Source organism: Chrysochloris asiatica, unplaced genomic scaffold (assembly GCF_000296735.1).
Source record: "Chrysochloris asiatica unplaced genomic scaffold, ChrAsi1.0 scaffold00024, whole genome shotgun sequence".
Taxonomy (NCBI): domain Eukaryota; kingdom Metazoa; phylum Chordata; class Mammalia; order Afrosoricida; family Chrysochloridae; genus Chrysochloris; species Chrysochloris asiatica.
In genome coordinates, this window is record NW_006408542.1 from 20896523 (window position 1) to 20917814 (window position 21292).

General features: G+C 38.6%; 1 protein-coding gene and 2 pseudogenes across 1 annotated transcript in view; 2 read left to right on the top strand and 1 right to left on the bottom strand.

Moving 5' to 3' along the window:
• MSH2 (mutS homolog 2) overlaps positions 1 to 21292 on the top strand; it is a 126503-nt gene that overhangs the window by 18268 nt on the left and 86943 nt on the right. The window contains exons 2-4 of the mRNA XM_006839430.1: positions 7370 to 7524; positions 12538 to 12816; positions 13719 to 13865. Of these exons, the coding sequence (XP_006839493.1) occupies positions 7370 to 7524; positions 12538 to 12816; positions 13719 to 13865 (581 nt within the window). The remainder of the gene's footprint in view (positions 1 to 7369; positions 7525 to 12537; positions 12817 to 13718; positions 13866 to 21292) is intronic.
• LOC102825558 lies at positions 11336 to 12286 on the bottom strand (annotated as a pseudogene).
• Positions 14792 to 19302, top strand: LOC102837535 (annotated as a pseudogene).

The following is a 21292-nucleotide window of genomic DNA, read 5'->3' on the forward strand; positions in this document are numbered from 1 at the left end:
AGCATGGCAATGTCTCTGTCTTAAGTAGCTGAGGTTCCACGTGATCCTTACCCGTCTCTGGCCACACGTCCAGCATAAACAGCCGCCATCCGAGGAAGGCAGGGAGGGAGGAGATCAGCTGGGGACCCCATGCGCCCGACGTTGCCGGTCCACCACCGAGCAGGCTAACTTTTAAGTTGATAATTTTATATGACATGAATGATGTTATAAATTTTGGCATAAAAAAAATTCCACACCCCTGGTTTAATAGTGAACTTACTAATTAAATTAAAAGGCAAGACTTATGTGCTCATCTTCTAGAACGTTTAATAAAGTAGAAATAAATATTAAGAATTACGTTAAAATTATCTGTATTTTATCTGATAAACAATGTACTGCTAACTGCAAGGTTGGAAGTTAAAACCCATCAGATGTTGTAAGAGAAAGATGAGGCTGTCTGCTCCCATAAAGATTCACACCCTCAGAAACCCTACTCAGGGTTGCTATGAGTTGGAATCAACTCAATGACAGTGGGTTTATATTGTAGAAATACTATCTTAGGAATTGTACTGATGCAAAACATCAATAAGAAAAACCCTTACCCCTGGGCACCTAATGATGCTCCTTAAAGCCAATGTCTGAAGTTACAGCGAAATAGTAGGCACAGTGAAGCTGCTTGGAAAAACTGCACTTTAAACTCTAATTCTGCCATTTTTGCCTGTTGTGACCATTTTCCTACTTAGATTGTTGAGCTTCTTGATGGTCTTCACAACTGTCAGTCAACTTTCTTGAGCTGTTTTCTCATGGGAGTGAATCATCTTTGGTTGAAGGAAATGGTGCTTTCTGATTGTTTCTCCATGTCGTCTGTCATTTCATTCACTCTGTTTCCCTTAAAGTCTATCAGCTTTTTAGTGTCAAAAGTACAACATACCGGAATTTCCCAGGGAGACTCAGACTTGAGTCTTCTAGCCTAAATTCAGGCAATAACATCAGGTTGTTGTTCCCCTGTCACAGGACTAGCCAGGATATTTTTATGGCCCCCAGCAAGTCCTCTGGCCCCAAAGGGCACCTCAACTCTTCCTCTTCCTGGCCTGTAGCTTGTGGGCTATAACTGCCTTCCGGGAGCCCTGCCGGCATTCTAGCTCTGATCCAAGTATGTGTCTGGCAACTAGGACTGACCCATTGTGGGGCTGAGGGAGGGAAGCCAGGTTTAATAAACTAGAGTTCTCAAACTTTGCTATGCTTGCTGCATAAATAGAGGGATTATCTTTTGTACAGTACATTGGGGAAATGGAAAAGGTTTCCTGACCCCAGAGGAAATCAGTGGAATCCAAGCAATGTCATGCCCTAACCAAGCCTACAGAACTGAGAATGCATATACCTGGGTTCTGGTCCAGGTTCTTTCTGTTCCATAGCTTCAGGACCTGGGGATTAAAAAATATAATCAACTATTTAAGGAACACAATGTAGATCAAGGACTTGAGTATCCGGTTTAAGCCTGTCCTTAAGCCTTTTTTAATGGAAAAGCTTTAAGCTTAGGGTAAATGGCTTGTCCAGAGAAATAAAGCTATTCAGTTCAGGGTTGGATTTTGTACAGGGGAGGGTAAATCACTAATTAGAGGGTAGACACATTAACTTGGGTGAAGGGGAAGGCAAAAAAGTAAATAAATAAAAGTAAGAAAAAGTTGCTCTAAACAAGGCCAGCAACAATGCCTGCTTAAAGGTGGTGGTCATTAGAACACAGCCCCTCTCCCTCTCTAGGTCTAAAGTCCCCAGCTGATCCATCTCTCCATGTCATCGTCTCTACCTCTATCTCTAGCATCACTGCTTCTCTGGGTAGGTTCCCTCACTCCGCTCTTCTCCCTTGAAGGGTCCCAGGGACCTCTGCTCCTAGACTGAAAAGTCAGTCACTCCCCTCCTTTTGCTACAAAACTTCTACCCTTACATTTCCAGCCCTCACAATCAGTCCTGATAATAATTGCTCACTATTGTATCACAAGAGACCTATCGGCATCTCCTTTCATCAGCCCCTCATGGACAGATTGAATACTACTAAGTGGAGATTTTACCTTCTTCCATGCCTTCTGGATCTAGAGTTCCTCTCGAAAGCTTGTAAGCCAGTTACTTCTTGCTTTTGTAGTCCCCCCATTTTGGGTAGCCAGTGTCCAAGTTGCCCATCCTTGTCTACTCTGTATGGAGGTGGGGGTGGGAATGATCCTTCCTGTAAAGATTTGTTCCCTCTTTTAGGGCAAGTTCATCAAATGGTATCAGAGTACTCTTTTTTCCCTCTTCTTTCTTCTGGTTGAGCTCTAATCATCCAATCATTGAAGCCAGGTCAAGTGAGTATTACTTGCAAGTGTGGGTGTTCTTGTGCATATGCCCTCTCATCAGCTGAGCACTTGACTCTCCACTCTAGTCTCTGTGGTTATGTCACTGATTCTGGGCCAAAAGTCCCCAGGTCTTGCCACACTGCTGGCCAACCAGGTCTGCACCTGGGTTCACAGGAGTTTATTGAACGTTGTAGGGTTTAGCTTGCTGCTTCATTGCTATTTTTCTTTCACTTCCCCTTATCGGTGACGAACATGGTCACCAATCAGAGCGTGTATTCTCCTTGAGTCTTAGTTTTGGAATGGGGTTTGCCCTGAGGGGACAGTTCTTTTCTTTATGTCTCTTGACTGATATGTTTAATCCATTTACATTCAGTGTAATTATCAATCGGCATGAATTGATTGCTGTCATTTTTCTCTATTTTCTTGTGGTGCTGCTGAATTCCTTGTTCCACATAATTTCTTATGCTGAGCTCATTTTGTGAGTTTTCTTTTTAATTTCTGTTGTTAGTGTTGACTAAATCTGATTTTTCTCTTTTTATTTTAATGTGCAGGTGTATTGTTTTTCTTTGAGGTTACCCTGTACTTTATTAATTTTTTCTCTGCTTAAAACAGTTGGTTTTATCTTGAAATCTACTTGAATTCCTCGCCATTTGGAAGTTCTATATCTACACTATTTCCTTAACTTTGCTGGGTATTTTGTTCTTGGTTGGCAGTTTTTTTCTTTCAGAGTTTTATATAGTTCATTGATCAGGATTCTTTTATGAAATCATTGGTCAAAATGTTCAGTAATGCCTACGCGCCCACACACATACTTTTATAAAAAATTAAATTAACAAACTAGCCTACTTTTTATATGTTGTTGTTGTTGTTAAGTGCCGTTGAGTTGGCTCCCAGGCTTAGTGACTCATTTCCTCAAGGTGGTGGGTATGGCTAGAAAGTTTTCCTAACTACATGTCCTGTGTGCTTTATTGTTTTCTTGCTTTGTTGTCTTATTGTGCTCTCTTCGGGTTTTCAGTGTTTTCACCATTCTATGTATTCTAAACATTATTCTCTAAGCATTATTTGCTATCTGTCAGCTCTGTTGTTTTCTCCACTTCCTTTGCCTCATTTATTACCTCCCTGGCTTGTGTAGTTATTTCAGTTTTCGAGTCCTGGATTAGATCATGAGGAATATTCTAGGGAATAGGTTAGAGAGGCAAGATTTGAGCCCCCTTTTTTGGAGTCTTGAATACTTGATGGAGGCATTTCTATTCTTTGAGACAATAGGGATTCGTATTTAGTACTTACAACTAATTAGTCGATATTGGAAGTATCAGTTATGTCCCAAAGGATCCATGGTGGTATAACGGGTTGAATTATATGTTAGGCTGCTAACTACAAGGTCAGCAGTTCGAGTCCACCAGGTTTTCCACTGGAGAACAATGAGACTTTCTGTTCCTGTAAAGATTTACAACTTCAGAAACCTTATACATGGTCACAATGAGTTGGAATCAACTCTATAGCACACTACCACCAGCTGTGTCTCAAGTACTGTAGAAAACAAATCTTACATTTAATTTATCGTTATTTATTCTTGTTTGTATTTGATATTTATATTTGGCATGATGTATTCGTAAGTTTAGCTTAGATATGTCATTTGTTGTTGTTAAGTGCTGTTGAGTTGGTTCCGACTCACAGTGACCCTGTATAGGATTTCTGAGGAGCTGCTGGTAAGCATGAACCGCCTACCTTTCCATTCTAATTGACCTTGCAGTCCAGTGCATTAGCCCACAGTGCCACACTAGGACTCCTAGATCCAGAAATTGTCAGAATTAGCAAGTATATGTTGTTAAGTGAATATATATTACCTCGTATAAGCACTGAACCTCAAGGTCAGCAGTTCAAACTCACCAGCCACTCCTCAGAAAGCCTAAACAGGAATGATGTGAGTCGGAAACAATTCAACAGCATTTAACAACAGCATGTTATATCAAAATTGAGTTTCTAGTCCATTTAATACTGTAGGTAGTGTTGACTTATTGTGTAAAAAATAATAGTATTTGCAAGTCAACTAATCAGAGACACTTTTTTAAAAATTTAAGATTGGATTTCTCAGCTTGGGCCACTAGGGAAGTTTTGGACGAGGCAATTCTTTGTTGTGAGGACTGTCCTGTGCCTGTTACACAGCATCCCTGCCTCTCGCCACTAGATTTCAGTGATACTCTCTTACCTCTCATTTGTGAGAAACAAAAATACCTCTAGATATTAGCACATGGTTCCTTGTTGTTGTCAGGTGCTGTTGAGTGATTCTAATTCATACTGACCCCATGTGACTTAGTAGAACTGGTCCTATAGGGCTTGTTTAGCTGCATGCTATCTTTATGGAAGCAGATTGCCAGGTCTTTCTTCTGCGGAGCATCTAGGTGGGTTTAAATTGTCAATCTTTTGGTAAGCAACTGAGTACTTAACCATTGTGGCATCAGGACTCCTTAAATATCCCTTGCATGAATAAAATTGCCTCATTTGAGAATTAATGATGTAAGATAAAGACGAGAAAGCCTGAAAATGCTTGTTTTTACTAGGTAGAGAGAAATAGATACATTCATACTTTATATGAATGTTCATTGTCACAGCTAGTTGAGGGGCACAAAAAAACAGCCCCAGACCAAACTCACTACCATCTGGTTGATTCCGACTCATAATGATCCTGTATAGGGTATCCAAGGATGTAAATCTTTTAGGGAGCAGAAAGCCTCATCATTGTCCCAGTGAGCCACCTGTGAGCTTAAACTACTGACCTTGTGGTTTGCAGTCCATTGCCTATCCTACAGTGCCACTAGAATTGCTAGTTGAGGACAGGCTCCCAATATTTATCAAAATCATACTTATCATCCTTTGATGAAATCCAGTTTTAGACTTTAGCTTGTGGATATACTTGTACATTTGAAGAAAGAAGCATAACACTCTGCAGGATTCATGCAGAATTGTTTTAATACAAGAGACAAAATAATATACATGTCTATCGGTAAGAGATTAAACTATAGAATATAGAACATCCTTGTAGTCATTTGAATGAATCACTGTAAGCAGAAACTGAAACTCTAAAATAAAAAATACCTAAGATATAGTAGAATATTTGTAGTAAAAAAAAGATTTTTTGATAGTGGTATTTGCTAATGTATACTTGGACTATGTATGGAAATATATTTATTTTATAAACATGGCACCATGGTGATAAATTGGATACCTACGGACAGTGATACAGGGAGACTTTTTGCTATACCTTTTAAACTATTTGAGCATATCACTTAGACCATTTTGCAATGACTCTGGTAGCATAGTGGTTACGAATTGGGCTGCTAATTTCACAGTCAGCGGTTGGAAACTACCAGCTGTTCCACAGGAGAAAGATGAGGCTTTCTGCTCCTGTAAAGATGTACAGCCTCGGAAACCCTGTACAGGGTCGCTATGAGTCGGAACCGACTCCATGGCACATAACAACAATAACAAATGACTTAATTTTTATAGATCTTTTGAAAAAAATTATTATATATATATACATTTATATGACTTTTATTCAGACTTGCAAAAAATAAATTATAAGAAACAAGTACTCGTATATGTGTTTACTCATTTATTGATATTTTATTACATGGCCATTGTAAGGTTTTTGTACCTAAAAGTTGTAGTGTAAAATACACCATGTAAAATTTCACGATGATGAAATATAGATCCATTAACAAAAATAGTGGTTCTTTATAAATGCCAGTTGTCTAATATAGAGTCCTGATGTGGCACTGTGGGATAAAGCAGTGGACTTCAAGGCCGGTTTAAACCACAAGGTTGGCGGTTTAAACTCACTAGCCACTCGCTCCTTGGAAACCTTAAACAAGGTCACTATGATTCAGAACTTACTAGATGGCACTTACCAACAACATTGTCTGATACAAGGAGCCCTGGTAGCGTAGTGGGTTATGTGTTGGGCTGCTAACCACAAGGTCAGCAATTCTAATCTACCAGTTGCTCTACAGGAGAAAGGTGAGGATTTCTGTTCCCGCAAAGATACACAGCCTACACAGAGTCTCTGTAAGATCAAACCTACTCCATGGCACACTACCACCACCACCATTGTCTAATACAGGTATGTTGTTGCTAATGCTGTCAAGTTGGTTCTGTCCCATAGAGACGCTGTATAGGGTTTCTGAGAATCAGCTGGTGGGTTTGAACCACTGACCTTGTGATTAGCAGTACAGTGCTTATCCTATAGTGCCACACCTCAGAGATATTGCACGTTCGGTTCCAGACCACTACAATAAAGCAAAATGTCACTGTAAAGAAAGTCACATGAGTTTTTTTGTTTCCTGGTACAAATGTTATGTATACACTATACTAAGGAGCTCTGGTAGTGTAGTGGTTATGAATCGGGCTGTGAACCGCAAAGTCAGCAGTTCGAAACTACCATCTGCTTCGCGGGAGAAAGATGAGGCTTTCTGCTCCCGTAAAGATTTACAGCCTCGGAAACCCTGCTCAGGGTTGCTGTGGGTCGGAACTGACTCGATGGCACATAACAACAACAACAACATACACTATACTGAAATTGAAATCTATTAAGTGTGTGAAAAAGATTTGAAATGTGAGAATTATCAAAATGTGACACAGAGACACAAAGTGAGAACATGCTATTGTTAAAATGATGCCAGTAGACTTGCCCAACTCAAGGTTGCCACAAACTTTAAATCTGTAAAACAAAACAAAATACCTATGAAGTACAGATAAAGCAAAGGTGCAAAAAAAAAAAAAAACCCACCAAAGTATGCCTTAAATAATTTGTGTTTCTGACCTGTCATCCTAAGAATGTCTAATGTTACTGTTGTGGCTTCAAAGAGCCAGGGGGAGCTGTGTCTTGTCATTTTATATTTTCCTGCCATAGTCACTGTGATGTAGTAGGTGCTCAATAAACAATTTATTTGGGGAAAATTACTGAGAAAACAGTGTAACTTGGGGAATCATTGTTACATGGCTGAAGATTATCACTTCAAATCCTCAAATTTATAATTTGTTTTTTTTATATTTTTCTTTAGGAACAAAAACTCTGGAGAGTGTTGTACTTAGTAAAATGAATTTTGAGTCTTTTGTAAAAAGTCTTCTTCTAGTTCGTCAGTATAGAGTTGAAGTTTACAAGAATAGAGCTGGAAATAAGGCCTGCAAGGAGAATGATTGGTATTTGGCATTTAAGGTATTGTCTTCCTTTTTAATTAATTTTTTAAGAGTATAAAAATGTTAAAATGTGAGAGAATTCTATGTATCTGTTTTAAAAATTTTAACCAGATTGGGATAGTAAAATGCTTTTAGAAACGTAGTCTTCCTTTAGCATGTGACTTTTAAAGAGTTAAGCTTATAGCAATTCAACATTTCAGTTGTCATTAAGTGCTGTCATAACGAGCCTGTCATACTCATAACGAGCCTGTATAGGGTTTCTTAGGTGCGCCAATGAGTTTCCGACCTTGGTGATTTAAACCAGCCTTGCTGCCCAGTGCTTATCGTACAGCACCACACCAGGACCCCAGCAATTCAGTGGGTTCTCATTGTGAGATGACTTTGAATATTCTGAGCTTTATCACTGTCACTGAAATACATATGTAAATAATAGCCTTAATATCAAGTTGAATACCAGCTTTTGGCAGGAATTTGATTTTACTGTTTTTAAAGTAATATCAAACAAATTTGTAACATCCCATGTATTTTGCTTATACACACTTGCGATATGTTTTTATCTTTATACATGCTTATTTTTCCCTTTAGATTAAAAAATTTGTAAGTTGGGGACATTTGTAAGTGGTGATCATCTTCACTTGGTTGAATAGATTATTATGGCCATCAGTCTTCTGCCTCCCATCTAACTCTTGAGTCATATCAGATTTCCTCAAGATGAAATTCTTTTAATTCTCATCTTGCAGGTCAGGGAAAATAATCTTAAAATATCTGTCTTTACCAGATTAAAATTGTGTTATTTTTATCCTGACATTTAAAGTAATTCAGGTCTAAAACTGTTAAAATTAATTTGCCCTTTTAATTAGCTTACTGATTCTGTTTTAAGTATTAATAATATTTTGAGTACTTGATCTCGGATTGATTTCTTTCCTATGTTCTCAATAGTATATTCAGAGCAGGAAAAGTCCTTTGACACCATCTGTTTCAGAGATTACTGTATAATTTTCTAAGATACATACTTTTTCTGCAAGCAGTCAATTTTATTAGCTCCTGGTTCATATTAAGAACTTTCAAAAAGTTATGTTTAATTATCTCTGCCTGCATATTCAAAGCATGTATGTGAAAATACTGTGTTTATGTTTGCAATTGGACCTTTGCTTTTTCATTTGAGTATAGGTATCATTTTTCCATTTCGGTTTTTATTCAAACGTTACTCTACATACATAGCAGTTAGAGTTTCATAATCTCATTATGAAAAGATAAATAATTATCATGATGTGATACTAAAAAGCACTCAAAACTATTGATGGCTACTGGTTCTTTAATGCTTCCATCACTGTGCTCGAAAAGCTGTCCATGTCCTGGGACTATCTCATCTTCACATCATGGCCTATCAAATGCCTGGGAAATGGCTGATGGTAACATAATAACAACCTGTCAAACTTTGATGAACACATTGAAATAAGTAGCATTACCGAAGTCCAAAAAAGCAAAGAAACTTGACCCTTTAGTTAGTTTAATCTTGTTAGGTGCCATCAAGTCAATACTGACTCATAGCAACCGTATGAAAAAAAGAACAAAACAGTGCCTAGTCTTTTTACACCAGTCTCACAATCTGCCACTGTGCCAATCCATTTCTTTGGGTGTCGTGTTCTTTCTCGCTGACCCTTCACTTCTTGTTGGTTTAACTTATCTACATTCAAGAGCAAGTTTCAGAGCCTCTTCTGACATCCATTTTGATCTTTTCATTCCTGTTTTAAAGTGATCTTTTACTTTATGTATGAAGTCCTTAATTTCATTCCACAATCAAGTCTGTTAATGAAACACTACTCAGTCCAATGCCTACCTCACAATTGCTGCATTTTAGCCCAGTGCTGCTTTCACTGTGTCACTCCATCTCATTGGTTGGCTTTCTTTTTTTCTTTACCTACTACCCTTTATCAAGCATGATGTTCTCCAGGGTCTGGTCCCTCCTGATAATATGTCCGAAGTATGAGAGACAATCTGGCTATCCTGCCTTCTGAGGAGCATTTTGGTTGTGCTATGTTGTTTTTCCAACACAGAATTGTTTGTTCTTCCTGGCAGTCTATGGTACTTTTTATATTCTCCTCTAACACCATAACTCAAATGCATCAATTCTTCTGTGGTCAATGAATAATATTGTCTAACGTATATGAGTATAAAGCCATCTTTGACCCAGATTTAAAACGGAAATCATGTGAAAAAAAAATTTTTTTTTTTTTTAATTGAGCTTTTGCTGAATGATTACTCAGCATGTTTGGTTCCCATTTGACAGTTTCCACTCAGACAGTTTTGTGCCATTAGTTACATTTATCATAGTGTGCCAACCATTGTCTTAAACATTTTCTTCTGTTCTGTTTCCAGTACCCTAGTTTCCCTGCTCCTTGTAGCCTCTTTTCTTTTGAGTAATTGTTGACTCTTTGTTTCATACTGATAGTTTTTAAGTAGAGCACCAATCTTAAGGATAATATCCTGTATTTTATGTGTCACCCTGCTAGTTTGCTAATGGAGTATGATGTAGGTATAGTCTTGATTTACGTTTAAAAAGTATCTCAGGACAGTCGTCTCTGGGGGAGGGGCATTTTGTCCTCTACTACTGTAGTTATTTTGGCTTTTTTTTTAAAGTAATAATTTGAGTTCTCCACATTTTCCTCCCATTCTACCTGGGACCATCTATTGTTAGTCCTGTCAGAATGTTCAGTGGTCCTAGCTGAACACCATCTAGTTTTTTTTTGTTTCAGGATAGCTGAGGTCATAGCTTATGAAAACTTGTTTCTTATCTGGGCTTCTACGAGTAGAGACCTATATATAGTTGTATATAGGTGGCCATCCACAAGATTTTAAGACCCCATATGTTTCTAATTTCATTAGGATACAGATCATGATTTTTGTGAACTATGTAATGCCCGTTGACTGAATTGCCCCATGAGACTATGGTCTGAATCCTGAAATCACTATTGATAAAATTTTTTTTTTTTTTTTTTTTTTTCAATGTAAAAAAAAAAAAAATTATTGCAGGTCTGAAAACCAATTCCTAAAAGATCGACTTGTCCAGAAATTTAACTATCACATTAAGAACTGTGCTACATACAAATACAAAAAACTCTGAAACAAGCCACAGTTCTTCAACAATGTCAGCAAGGATAAAATGCCTAAAGAACAACATAGATAACTTGCAAAGGATGGGCTTTTTTAAGCACAGTCAAGAGACAGCGTGTGCACACATGGATTAATGTGTTCAGTTAATGAATTGAACTTTTGGCACTAGGAACCAGAGCATTTTGTAATACACCATTAACACTTAAAAGTGTGTAGTATCAAAGGAATAGAACCACCAGCATTCAAAAGCAGGACTTTTAAGTAGACAGTAAAACACTATAGCATGTCTTCCGCTGCCTGTCATTGAATACACTGGAAACAGTCTTGAAATGTAAAAAAAGAGTGTGAAAGAAAACAAAAAGGAGCTGTAACCCAATTTATTTTCTGTTTAAATCAAACAGAAAACAAGCATACATTAATTTAGTTATATGTTAACATTTTCAGAGTTCATCCTTTGTTCAAGTTGTTGTTAAGTACCTTGGAGTCAGTTCCGACTCATAGTGACCCTGCACAGGGTTTCTGAGGCTGTAAAATCTTTACAGGAACAGAACGCCCCATCTTTCTCCCGCAGAACCGCTGATAGTTTCGAACTGCTGACCTTGAGGTTGGCAGCCCAACTCGTAACCACTACACTACCAGAGCTCCTTTGTTTAAGAGAAGGACTAAAAACAAAAATGTGTTTACAGAGATCCAGATATAAGTGAGTGTCAGCAGTCTCACACAGCCTTCTGATGATACTCAGGTGGAGCCATTTCATAATTACTGGCACTAAAGAAAGTGGCAGTATTCTTTGCTAGATACTTTAGGAAAGCATGAAGATAGTTCAGTAATAAAGCAAGACTCTTCTCATCCAGAGGTGTATAGCCTATCCTGGCTCCAATTCTTTTTATTTAAGGAAATAATCTCAGTAGATGTGGTACGAGACATGGGTGCTATCAGGGTGATCTGCAAGGATTTCAGCATACTGCTACCTCTCAAATTTGTGGAGTAGCTGAGTGCCCGCCTGCCCGACATTACATTGAAGTATTCGTTTATCCCTCTACAATTTCAATAACAGCATACTCCTTATTATCTGTGTTTCCTGTAGATTTGTTGTAATTTACATAATCCTCTAGAATGGATTCCACATTCTTTTTCACAGGAAGTAATTAAAGTCCCACTCATCAACAAGCCATGGTTTTAGTTCTGTAGAAATCTTTAACTTCAATTCTGTTCCTGAACGTTTCCTCATTTTTAACAGTAGGGTCTGTTGGAGCCATTTCTTCTGAGGAGACTGAGGTGACTCACTGGTACTATTGCCCTCTCCATTTCCAGGTGTTTTCTGTTTATTCTTTTTTGTTTTCACTTCAGCAGTTTTCTGTTGTTGTGACCAGATGTCATCTTTCATGGAACCACAGCACCTCTCATCTTCCCCTCTGCATACTGCTCCTGACTGGCTTTTTGAAGTTCTCTGTCTTTCAGCAAATTGATGAGCATGTATTTGAATACTGTTTTCTGGAACCCAGTCTTCCCACTTTTTATTCTAGCCATTGTAGATGTAAAGTATTTCACTTGTTTATCCTTTATAGGAACTTTTAACATTTTGCTTCATATACAAGAGGCCCATGAAAGCATAGCACTAACACAGCATCCTGGAATTTCGGCTTCGGGTCCTGCTTCAGTGCCATTTTTAAGTGATTTGCTATTGCTGCTGTCTCCACCACCCCTGACTACCGCCTCATCTCTCAATAATATGTGTTATTAGTTAGAAAGGCAGGGATATTTTATAGAAAATGTGGTACTAATTGGACTATATGGTTACAAGAAATTTCTTTTTGTAATAAAAAGCATTTTATTAGTAAAATCCCTTAGAGATGGCTAGTAAAAATTTAAAAGTAAATTTAACAGTTTCTTTAAATTTTTCATTATTTTTGCTTAGGCTTCTCCAGGGAATCTTTCTCAGTTTGAAGACATACTGTTTGGTAACAATGACATGTCGTCTTCCATTGGTGTTGTGGGTGTTAAAATGTCTACAGTTGATGGCCAAAGACAGGTTGGAGTTGGGTATGTTGACTCCATACAGAGGAAGCTAGGCCTGTGTGAGTTCCCTGACAATGATCAGTTTTCCAATCTTGAAGCTCTCCTGGTTCAGATTGGACCCAAGGAATGTATTTTACCAGGAGGAGAGACTGCCGGAGACGTGGGAAAATTGAGGCAGGTAAGGAAATCAGAGTCTAGTCTTAGGAGAAGAGAATCCAAGTGTAGAAAAGATATTAATGGATATAAAATAACAACATGTTTAAAAAGTCTAAAACCTTTTTATCTAACTACAGTAGTGCTTTATTTTTGAGGAAAGTCTTGATGTTTATCTTTGACAGAAAACTTTGTCTTTAGTAGGCTATCAAATAGTTTTTTGTTTTAAGACTTTTTCCCTTTCTTTCCCTTTCTTCCTCTCTCCTATCTGCCCTCCCTTTCTTCTATTTGAAAGAGCAAGAGTGTCAACCTTCAAGTTTGAGAATTGATAAAAGGAATGCTTTCATAGCTCAGGGGAAAGGAGGTGATTTAGGACCATTTTGAAAGAAAACTATGCTTACTATGGATAGTTAGCATGGATTTATTAAATAAGCAAAATATAATTCTTAGGGTTAAATTTTGATAGTTTATCAATTTTTTTCTGAAGTAAAACTCTTGTTACCTCTTTTTGTATGAGTATACAAAGAGTTTCAAAAAGTTCATGAAAAAATGAAATTAAAAGATAATGGAATTTTGTGGAATCCCTATATATGGTTTAATATGTAGATATTTATTAAGGAGTATATACGCTAAGGATTTTCTTCTTTTTGTGAATTTCAAATACTTAAGAACTGCTTGGAAGACTGTAGTAGTCTGCTAAGAGTTTTTGCCGTTGAGACTAGTTTTGGAAACTGTGTGAACATGATTTAAAATGTCTATTATAATGTAGTCTTTAGATTTTCCAAACCTGCCATTGTCTTGTACATTATATAACAATTCATTGTGGGTTAATGAGATCTTAGTAATTTAGGTTCATCGATTTTAAAGTCTTCCTTTTTGTATTGTAATAGCTGAATGTAATAATTTAAAATATTTCTTATAAAATAGGTTATTCAGAGAGGAGGAATTATGATCACAGAAAGAAAAAGAGCTGAGTTTTCTACAAAAGATATTTGTCAGGATCTCAACCGGTTACTAAAAGCCAAAAAGGGAGAACAGATGAATAGTGCTGTCTTGCCAGAAATGGAGAATCAGGTCAGTGGATTGCAAGTGTGAATGTAATGTTAAATTTTAATGACTTTTTTAGGTTACTTTTTATCACATTTATCTCAAAACCTAAACTGTAAATCAGTGCTGTTATGCTTTTTATATAGAATGATGAATGTTGTGACTAGGAGTAGCAAACTTTAAATACAACCTTAATAGATTGTTGTTGTTGTTAAGTGCTGTTGAGTCAGTTCCAACCCATAGCGACCCTGCAGCTATGATTATATTGTACTACGTGTATCTTGTTGTTGATAAGTGCTGTCGAGTTGATTCCGACTCAGCAACCTTGTATAAGGTTTCCGAGGACCAGCTGGTTCGCAGTCCTGTACTGATCCTATATCGCCACATCAGAGTCCACATATATCCTTGCTGTTGTTGTTGTTAAGTGCTGTGGAGTCGGTTCCAACTCATAGTAAGCTTGTACAGGGTTTCCGAGGCTGTAAGTAATTACAGGAGCGGAAAGCCTCATCTTTCTCCCACGGAACAGCTGGTGGTTTCCAACTGCTGACTTTGCAGTTCGCAGGCTGATTGGTAACCACTACACTACCAGAGCTCCGTGTATCCTAGAGGTGAGGAAAATTTTAATTGCTTCACTTCAATGAGTCTGATTCCTCTCCCTTTAGTAGGTAAGATGCATAGTGAGTGGGAGGAAGGCAGACCTGTTTTTTAATCTCACCTTTATTATTTCCAGCTGTGGTGGTGGTCGCGGTTATTTGCCACCGGGTCAATTCTGACTTATAATAACCCTGTATAGGGTTTTTAACTGCAGAGTTCTTGATAAATTACTTCACTTTTCTGACAGGCAATTTCCCTGTCTGTTAAATATGGTTAAAATAACCTGTCTCAAAAGATTATTATGGCGATTCAGAGATGATAAGTGAAATCAATACTAAATATAAGAAGTTGGACTAAAAATGTGGCATAGCTTATATATGATTAGTGGTAGAAATGAATATACAAACAGTATAACTTTTACAGGATTTTTAGTGGTTGAAGTTATTGGTCAAATCTTGGAGGTAAGGATGAATTGAGTGATGAATTACTGTGGTAAAATGTTGATAACTCGTGACAGGGTATTTGTGAATCACTGATGAAAACTTACATTGTTTAAACAAGACCAAAAAAAACCAAATCCTTTGCTATCAAGATGATATCAACCCATAGCAACTATAGAACAGAATAGAACTGTGTCCTATAGGGTTTCCAAGGCTGCAGATCTTCACAGAAGCAGACTGTCACATCTTTCTTGGTTGGAGCAGCTACTGGGTTTAAACTACTTATCTTTTGATAAACAACCAAGCACTTGACCATCAAAGTAGATTTCAAACTAGAAAACTGAGACTATTTATTAATGGCTTTCTGGCTGTCATTTAGAAATTACTATGTTCATCAAATAACAGTTTATGCCTAATGAAAATTTAAGCCAATTTAATTTTCATGTTGGCAATCTAGACCAGTATGAATGACCAGTAATCCCAACAGTAGAGACATTTTTGTTGGAAAATGTTAAATTCCATTTTTTTGGCCATTTCTGTTCTGACACCCTCTAAACATGCAGTTCTTTTTAGTTAGAAAATCCTTACCAAACTAGGTCAGAAGTGAAGTTAAAGGACTTAGCCTGTCCTGCCATCTGTTGGAGCCTGTGGATACCTAGATTTCTAAACTGGAAAATACTTTTGGAAGGCTGTGGGTCAAAGCCATTTTTGCTGGCTATAAATGGGGTCTCAAAAACCAAAAGGAGCAAACAGCTCTTCTAAGATGTTTATACCAAGATGAAACTGAATTCTGTTTAGGTAAGAAAGGTGTGTTTATGTGTACAAAGCAAAGAACACAGAAACTCTTGGTGGTAAGCCTAACAAAACTAGGATTGTCTGGGGAAAGGCACTTTGGAACTTTTGGAAATAGTGATATGGTTTATGCCAAATTCCAAGTATTAAAAAAATGAAAAAAGACACCAAAATATTCCTCCCACAGTGCTCTCTATTCAGTTGTGTTTAAGATTCATTGCCGTGGCCACACATAACTCAAGACACTATTCTCCCAGTTCCGGTGTTTATTAGGGAAGTTAATGGGTGACAGTGCAGGATCAGAAAATGCTCAGGGCTAAATTATTTCAGTCAACACAGCCTCTTGTCATCTATGCCTGCAGGTAGGCCTTTTTGTTGTCTGACACTTAGAGCTTTGGCCTTTGTCCTGTTCCAGCTACATTACAAATCTCTTATAAGACTGCTGATAAATGCCCACAATACACATACTGCTTCAGCATAAGCCTCAACCTGGGGCATTTGGCTAAAGCTCAGTGGGTTAGCAAACCTAGCCTACCCCATTTAAGTGCCTAGAGGCACCCTCCTGTACAATCAAGCCTTTTGCCTAAAGTCATTCAGCTTTACTTGTTCTGTTAACTGGGAAGTCCACTGCTCTTGCTCTGGATCTTACTTTTGCTGCTGCTGTGGCTGTTTCTCTGGTGTCACAGCATTCTATTCCTGCATCAAGGAAGTTCAGTGCACAGGGATCTCAGGATATCACTGATGTACTCTCCTGGCTCTTCCTTGTCTGTAGTGAGATTCCCCACCTGGTGCCTTTATCCGTGCATTTTATACATGTTAAGAGTTTCTAGTTTTTGCACTCATAATTATAAGTGTGTTAACCACTCACAAGGAGTCATATAATCCTATCAACATATTCTCTTACCTTCTCTTATCCAGAACCAGAAGGGTAAAAATGTTGTTTGGCAAAAGTTACAAAGACTATGGGTAGAAGAACCATTTGAAGTAATTCACTGTACTTGCACAAAAGCAACCTTTTTGCTAAGGCCATTGGGCACAGAATCTGTGTGATACTGTGCCCCTCCAGGCCTTTTAACTTAACTGTAAAGAAAATTTATATATATATATATATATTTTAAGTTAAAGCATACACAATGCTTTACAAGCAACCACAAGTTTTGGAGTACCTAGGATTCTCCTCACTTCTGACCTGCTGGGTTGTACTACTTGCTTGGGTTCAATTATTCACAAGAATGATCCACAGAACTCATGGAATGCACTATAATTAGTGTAACAGCTATGTTATAAAGGATACAATCAGAGTCAGCCCAAAGAAAATACCATTTGTTAAAGTCTCCAAGGGTTCTTAATACGGAGCTTCTGTTTCCCATAGAGGCTGTGTCACCTGCCAAGAGCAGATTTCTTTCACCAGCCAGGAAGCCCTTTTATTGTTTAACTATGTAACTAATTGACATTAACATGGTGCTGACTCCACCGTGGCAATATTGTGTCCAGAACTTTTTTTTTTAGTGTTTTATTGTGAATTATATGATAGTTTACATGGGAGAACATCAGTTTTACATTCATTGTATCGTACTTCGTATCATTGCCATGGTTACAATCCCCTCCATGCATCATCAACCAACCAAAGGGTATACCCTGCAATCCTTCCCCTGTACCCCCCCAGTCTTCAGCACACAGTTGCTCTCCCTCTCTGACTCTAAAGTCCCCAGCTGCTCCATCGCTCCACGTCATTGTCTCTGCCTCCATCTCAGGCATCACTGCTTCTCTGGTGTCCAGAACTTTTATTGAGGTTTCTTTACATAAGTCAAACTCCAGCTCCCTTCCTTGAGTCACATGATATGAGGTTGATGTCACGTGTGCTGGGTCTTTGTGGTGTAGTCAACCTTCACTCAACATGGCCATCAACAGTCTGGTATGGTGTGAAGTCCTCATCAAAGAGACGGTAATCATCAGGGAAATAGGTGTTAGAGGAACCAAAGACTAAGGCCAAATCCTTTGGCTAAAGTTAAATTTGTTTTCCCATACTTAACTTCCTATTTTTGAAAATACCAGGAAGCTTTTGTTGTTGTTGTTAAGTGCCATTGAATTGGTTCCAATCCATAGTGACCTGTATAGGGTTTCCGAGGAGCAGCTGATGAGCTTGCACCGTCAACCTTGTAGTTAGCAGCACAATGCCTAACCCACAAATGACTGTTGCTCCTTTCTATAAAGATAGTTATGAAGTGCTGTCGAGTTGGTTCCCACCCACAGCAACCCTGTATAGGGTTTTCGAGGAGCAGCTGGTGAGCTTGAAATGCCAATCTTGTGGTTCAAACCAATTTTGCAGTCCATCCCATTAACCCACAGCGTCATATAGGGCTGCTAAAACGGTTTTTATTTGTGTTTCCTGGTAACACAGCAGGGGATTCTTATGTAGCCTTACATACTTGCTAGCATTTGGTTGGCAAGGGCAGATATTATCAAATAGGAAAAATAGTGTATTCACATTGAATATAAATCCAGTATATTTTAATGAATAGAATTTGCCATTGTTAGTTTGATGCCCTTTGAGTTGTTAAGTGCAGTGAAATCGGTTTCAACTCACAGTGACCCTGTATAGGGTTTCCAAGAACCATCTGGTGGATTTGAACCACTGACATTGCAGTCTAATTCTTATCCTGCAGTACTAGGACTCCAGTTAATAATATGTTGTTGTGAAGTGCTATCGAATCAAGTAACTGCTGGTGGGTTTGAACTGCCTACTTTGTCCAGTGCTGATCTACCGCACCACACCAGGAGTATGAAATGAATAATATAGACAAAATTGTTATTGTTGTTAATTGCCAGCGAGTTGATTCCAACCTATAGCGATCCTGTATAGGGTTTCCAAGGAGCAGCTGGTGAGCTTGAACTGCCGACCTTACAGTTCAAACGGCTTTACAGTCTGGCGCATTAACTCACAGCGTCACACCAGGACTCAATAGATGAATTATTAAAATTTTTATTGTTTAACTATATAACTAATTGCCATTCATTTGGTGCTGACTACTCAGGTTGAGTAGAACTGCTTTACAGAGTTTTCTTGGTTGTAATCTTTATAGAAGCAGATCATTAGGTATGGTGTCATGAATTATTTAATATGGCTCTTAGCCTTAGTCCCACCAGACAACTTTTCCTGATGGGTCTGGGTAAGAGAAGGTGATAGAAGATGCTAATAGAATGACATGATTCAGTTGTGAATGTTAACAGAGTTCATTGTAATTGATAAAACTTGAAACTCTAGCTTGGGTATAAAATGAGCCATCTCAGAAACAGGAGCGGAAATCTCACTGCCAACAAAAAAGAACAGGAGTGAACCCAGATATCCCTGCGCACTGAACCTCCTCAGTTCAGGGAGAGAAAGTTGTGCCACCAGAAGAGTGGCCGAGGAGCAGCAGCAGCAGAAGAATCAACAGCCAGAGCTTGAGACTGAGCAGTGTGCTTCCCAGCTCATGGGGCAAGTAAAGCTGAGTGACTTTGCCTGCGGAGTGTGGTACCTCCAGGCTCTTAGTGGAGGAACTACATTTCCTGAACACATGGAGCTAAAGCCAATTGCCTTCAGAATGAGGCTTATGGTGGAGTTGTGTGCCCTTTTGGGTATTTATCAGCAGCATTAAAAGAGCTTTGTAACATAACCAGGGCAGAGGGCATAACCTGTATCATGGCAGAAAAAGGGGCTGTCCTGACTGGAAGAACTGTGTCCTGAGCATTTCTGACCCTGAATTGTAACCTGTTAAATTCCCTAATAAGCCCCATAAGTGTGAGTATGGTGACTTGAGTTCTTTGTGGCCTTTGCAATGAATTATTGACTCCAGTTGAATAGACGGTGCTGTGGGAAGGATGGTACATACTGTGATGTTTTTATACTAAGCCTTCTGTTGGGTAGGTTTGAACTACCCACTTTGAAGTTTGCAGCATACTGCAAATCGTACCATCCAGCGCCATAAATACAGGTGCACATTTTTCTGTATACACATGTTGTTATGTCCCGTTGGGTTGGTTCCAACTCATAGCGATCCTATGCACAACAGGACAGAACGTTGCTTGATCCTGCTCTGTGCTTACAATTGTTACGTTTGAGCCCATTGTTGCTGTCACCTTACCAATCCTTGTTGTTGTGGGTCTATTGCTTTTTTTCTGGCCCTTCACTTTGCCAAACATGATGTCCTTCTCAAGGGACTGGTCCCTCCTGATAATATGTCCAAAGTATAGTATAGTGGTTACTAATCGGGCTGTTAACCTCAAGGTCGGCAGTTTGAAACTACCAGCTGTTCCCTGGGAGAAAGATGAGGCTTTCTGCTCCCGTAAAGATTTGCAGCCTCGGAAACCCTGTGCAGGGTCACTATGAGTCAGAACCAACTCCACGGTACTTACCAACAACAACATCATGAGAGATGAAGTCTTGCTGTTCTTCTAAGGAACATTCTGGTTGTACTTCTTCCAACACAGATTTGTTTGTTCTTCTGGCAGTTCATAGTATTTTCAGTGTTGTTGTTGTTAAGTGTCTTCTAGTTGATTCTGACTCATAACAACCCGGTATAGGCTTTCTAAGAAGGAGCTGGCGGGTTTGAACCACCAGCCTCGTTAGCAGTCCAGTGCTTATTCTACATAAATTTTTCCATGATCTTCTTTATTGTCAAACTTTCACATGCATATGAGGTGAGGGAAATCACAATGACTTGGGTGAGTCCTTAGTCCTCAAAATGGCATCTTTGCTCTTAAATACTTTAAAAGGTTTTTTGCAACAGATTTGTGTAATACAGTATATTGTTTAATTTCTTGATTGCTGCTTCCGTGAGCATTGATTGGGGATCTGAGCACATTGATGCTTTTGACAACTTAAATCACGTCAATCTTTTCTCGGTTTATCATTATGTTGTTTGTTGGTCCTCTTGTGTGGATTTTCACTTTCTTTACATTGAAATGCAATCCAAATTGAAGGCTGTAGTCTTTGATCTTCATTAGTAATTATTTCCAGCCAACTTTGCTTTCATCAAGCAAGATTGCATTATCTGTATATCACAAGTTGCTAATGACTCTTCCTCCTATACTTTTGTTGTTGTTCAGGGCCATCGAGTCAGTTCCTACTCATAGTGAACCCTCTGTAGGGATTCTGAGGCTGTAAATCTTTGTGGAAGCAGAAAGCCTTGTCTTTATCCTGCAGAGGTGGACTCGATCAGCCAACTTTACGGTTCTCAGTCCAGTGTATCCTACAGCGCCACTGTGTTCCCCCCTGTATATATATAGGGTACATATGTCACAAGTGCATAACTGAATTTTCATAGATTGAACTATGCATGTAACTAGCATCCATAATGTTACCAACACCTTTAAAGCCCTTCTGCTGCTTTCTTGCAGTCATTATTCTCACAAAAGGGTAACCCCAGCTCTGACATCTGACAATTTAGATTAGTTTGCTTCTTAAAAAAATTTTTATATAGTTTTTAAAAACAGGATTGTTGTTGTAAAAAGTACCAGGGAGTCGGTTCCAACTCATAGTGACCCTGCATAGGCTTTCCGAGGCTGTAAATCTTTACAGGAGCAGAATGCCTCATCTTTCTCCTGTGGAACCTCTGGTAGTTTCAAACTGCCAACCTTCATGCTAGC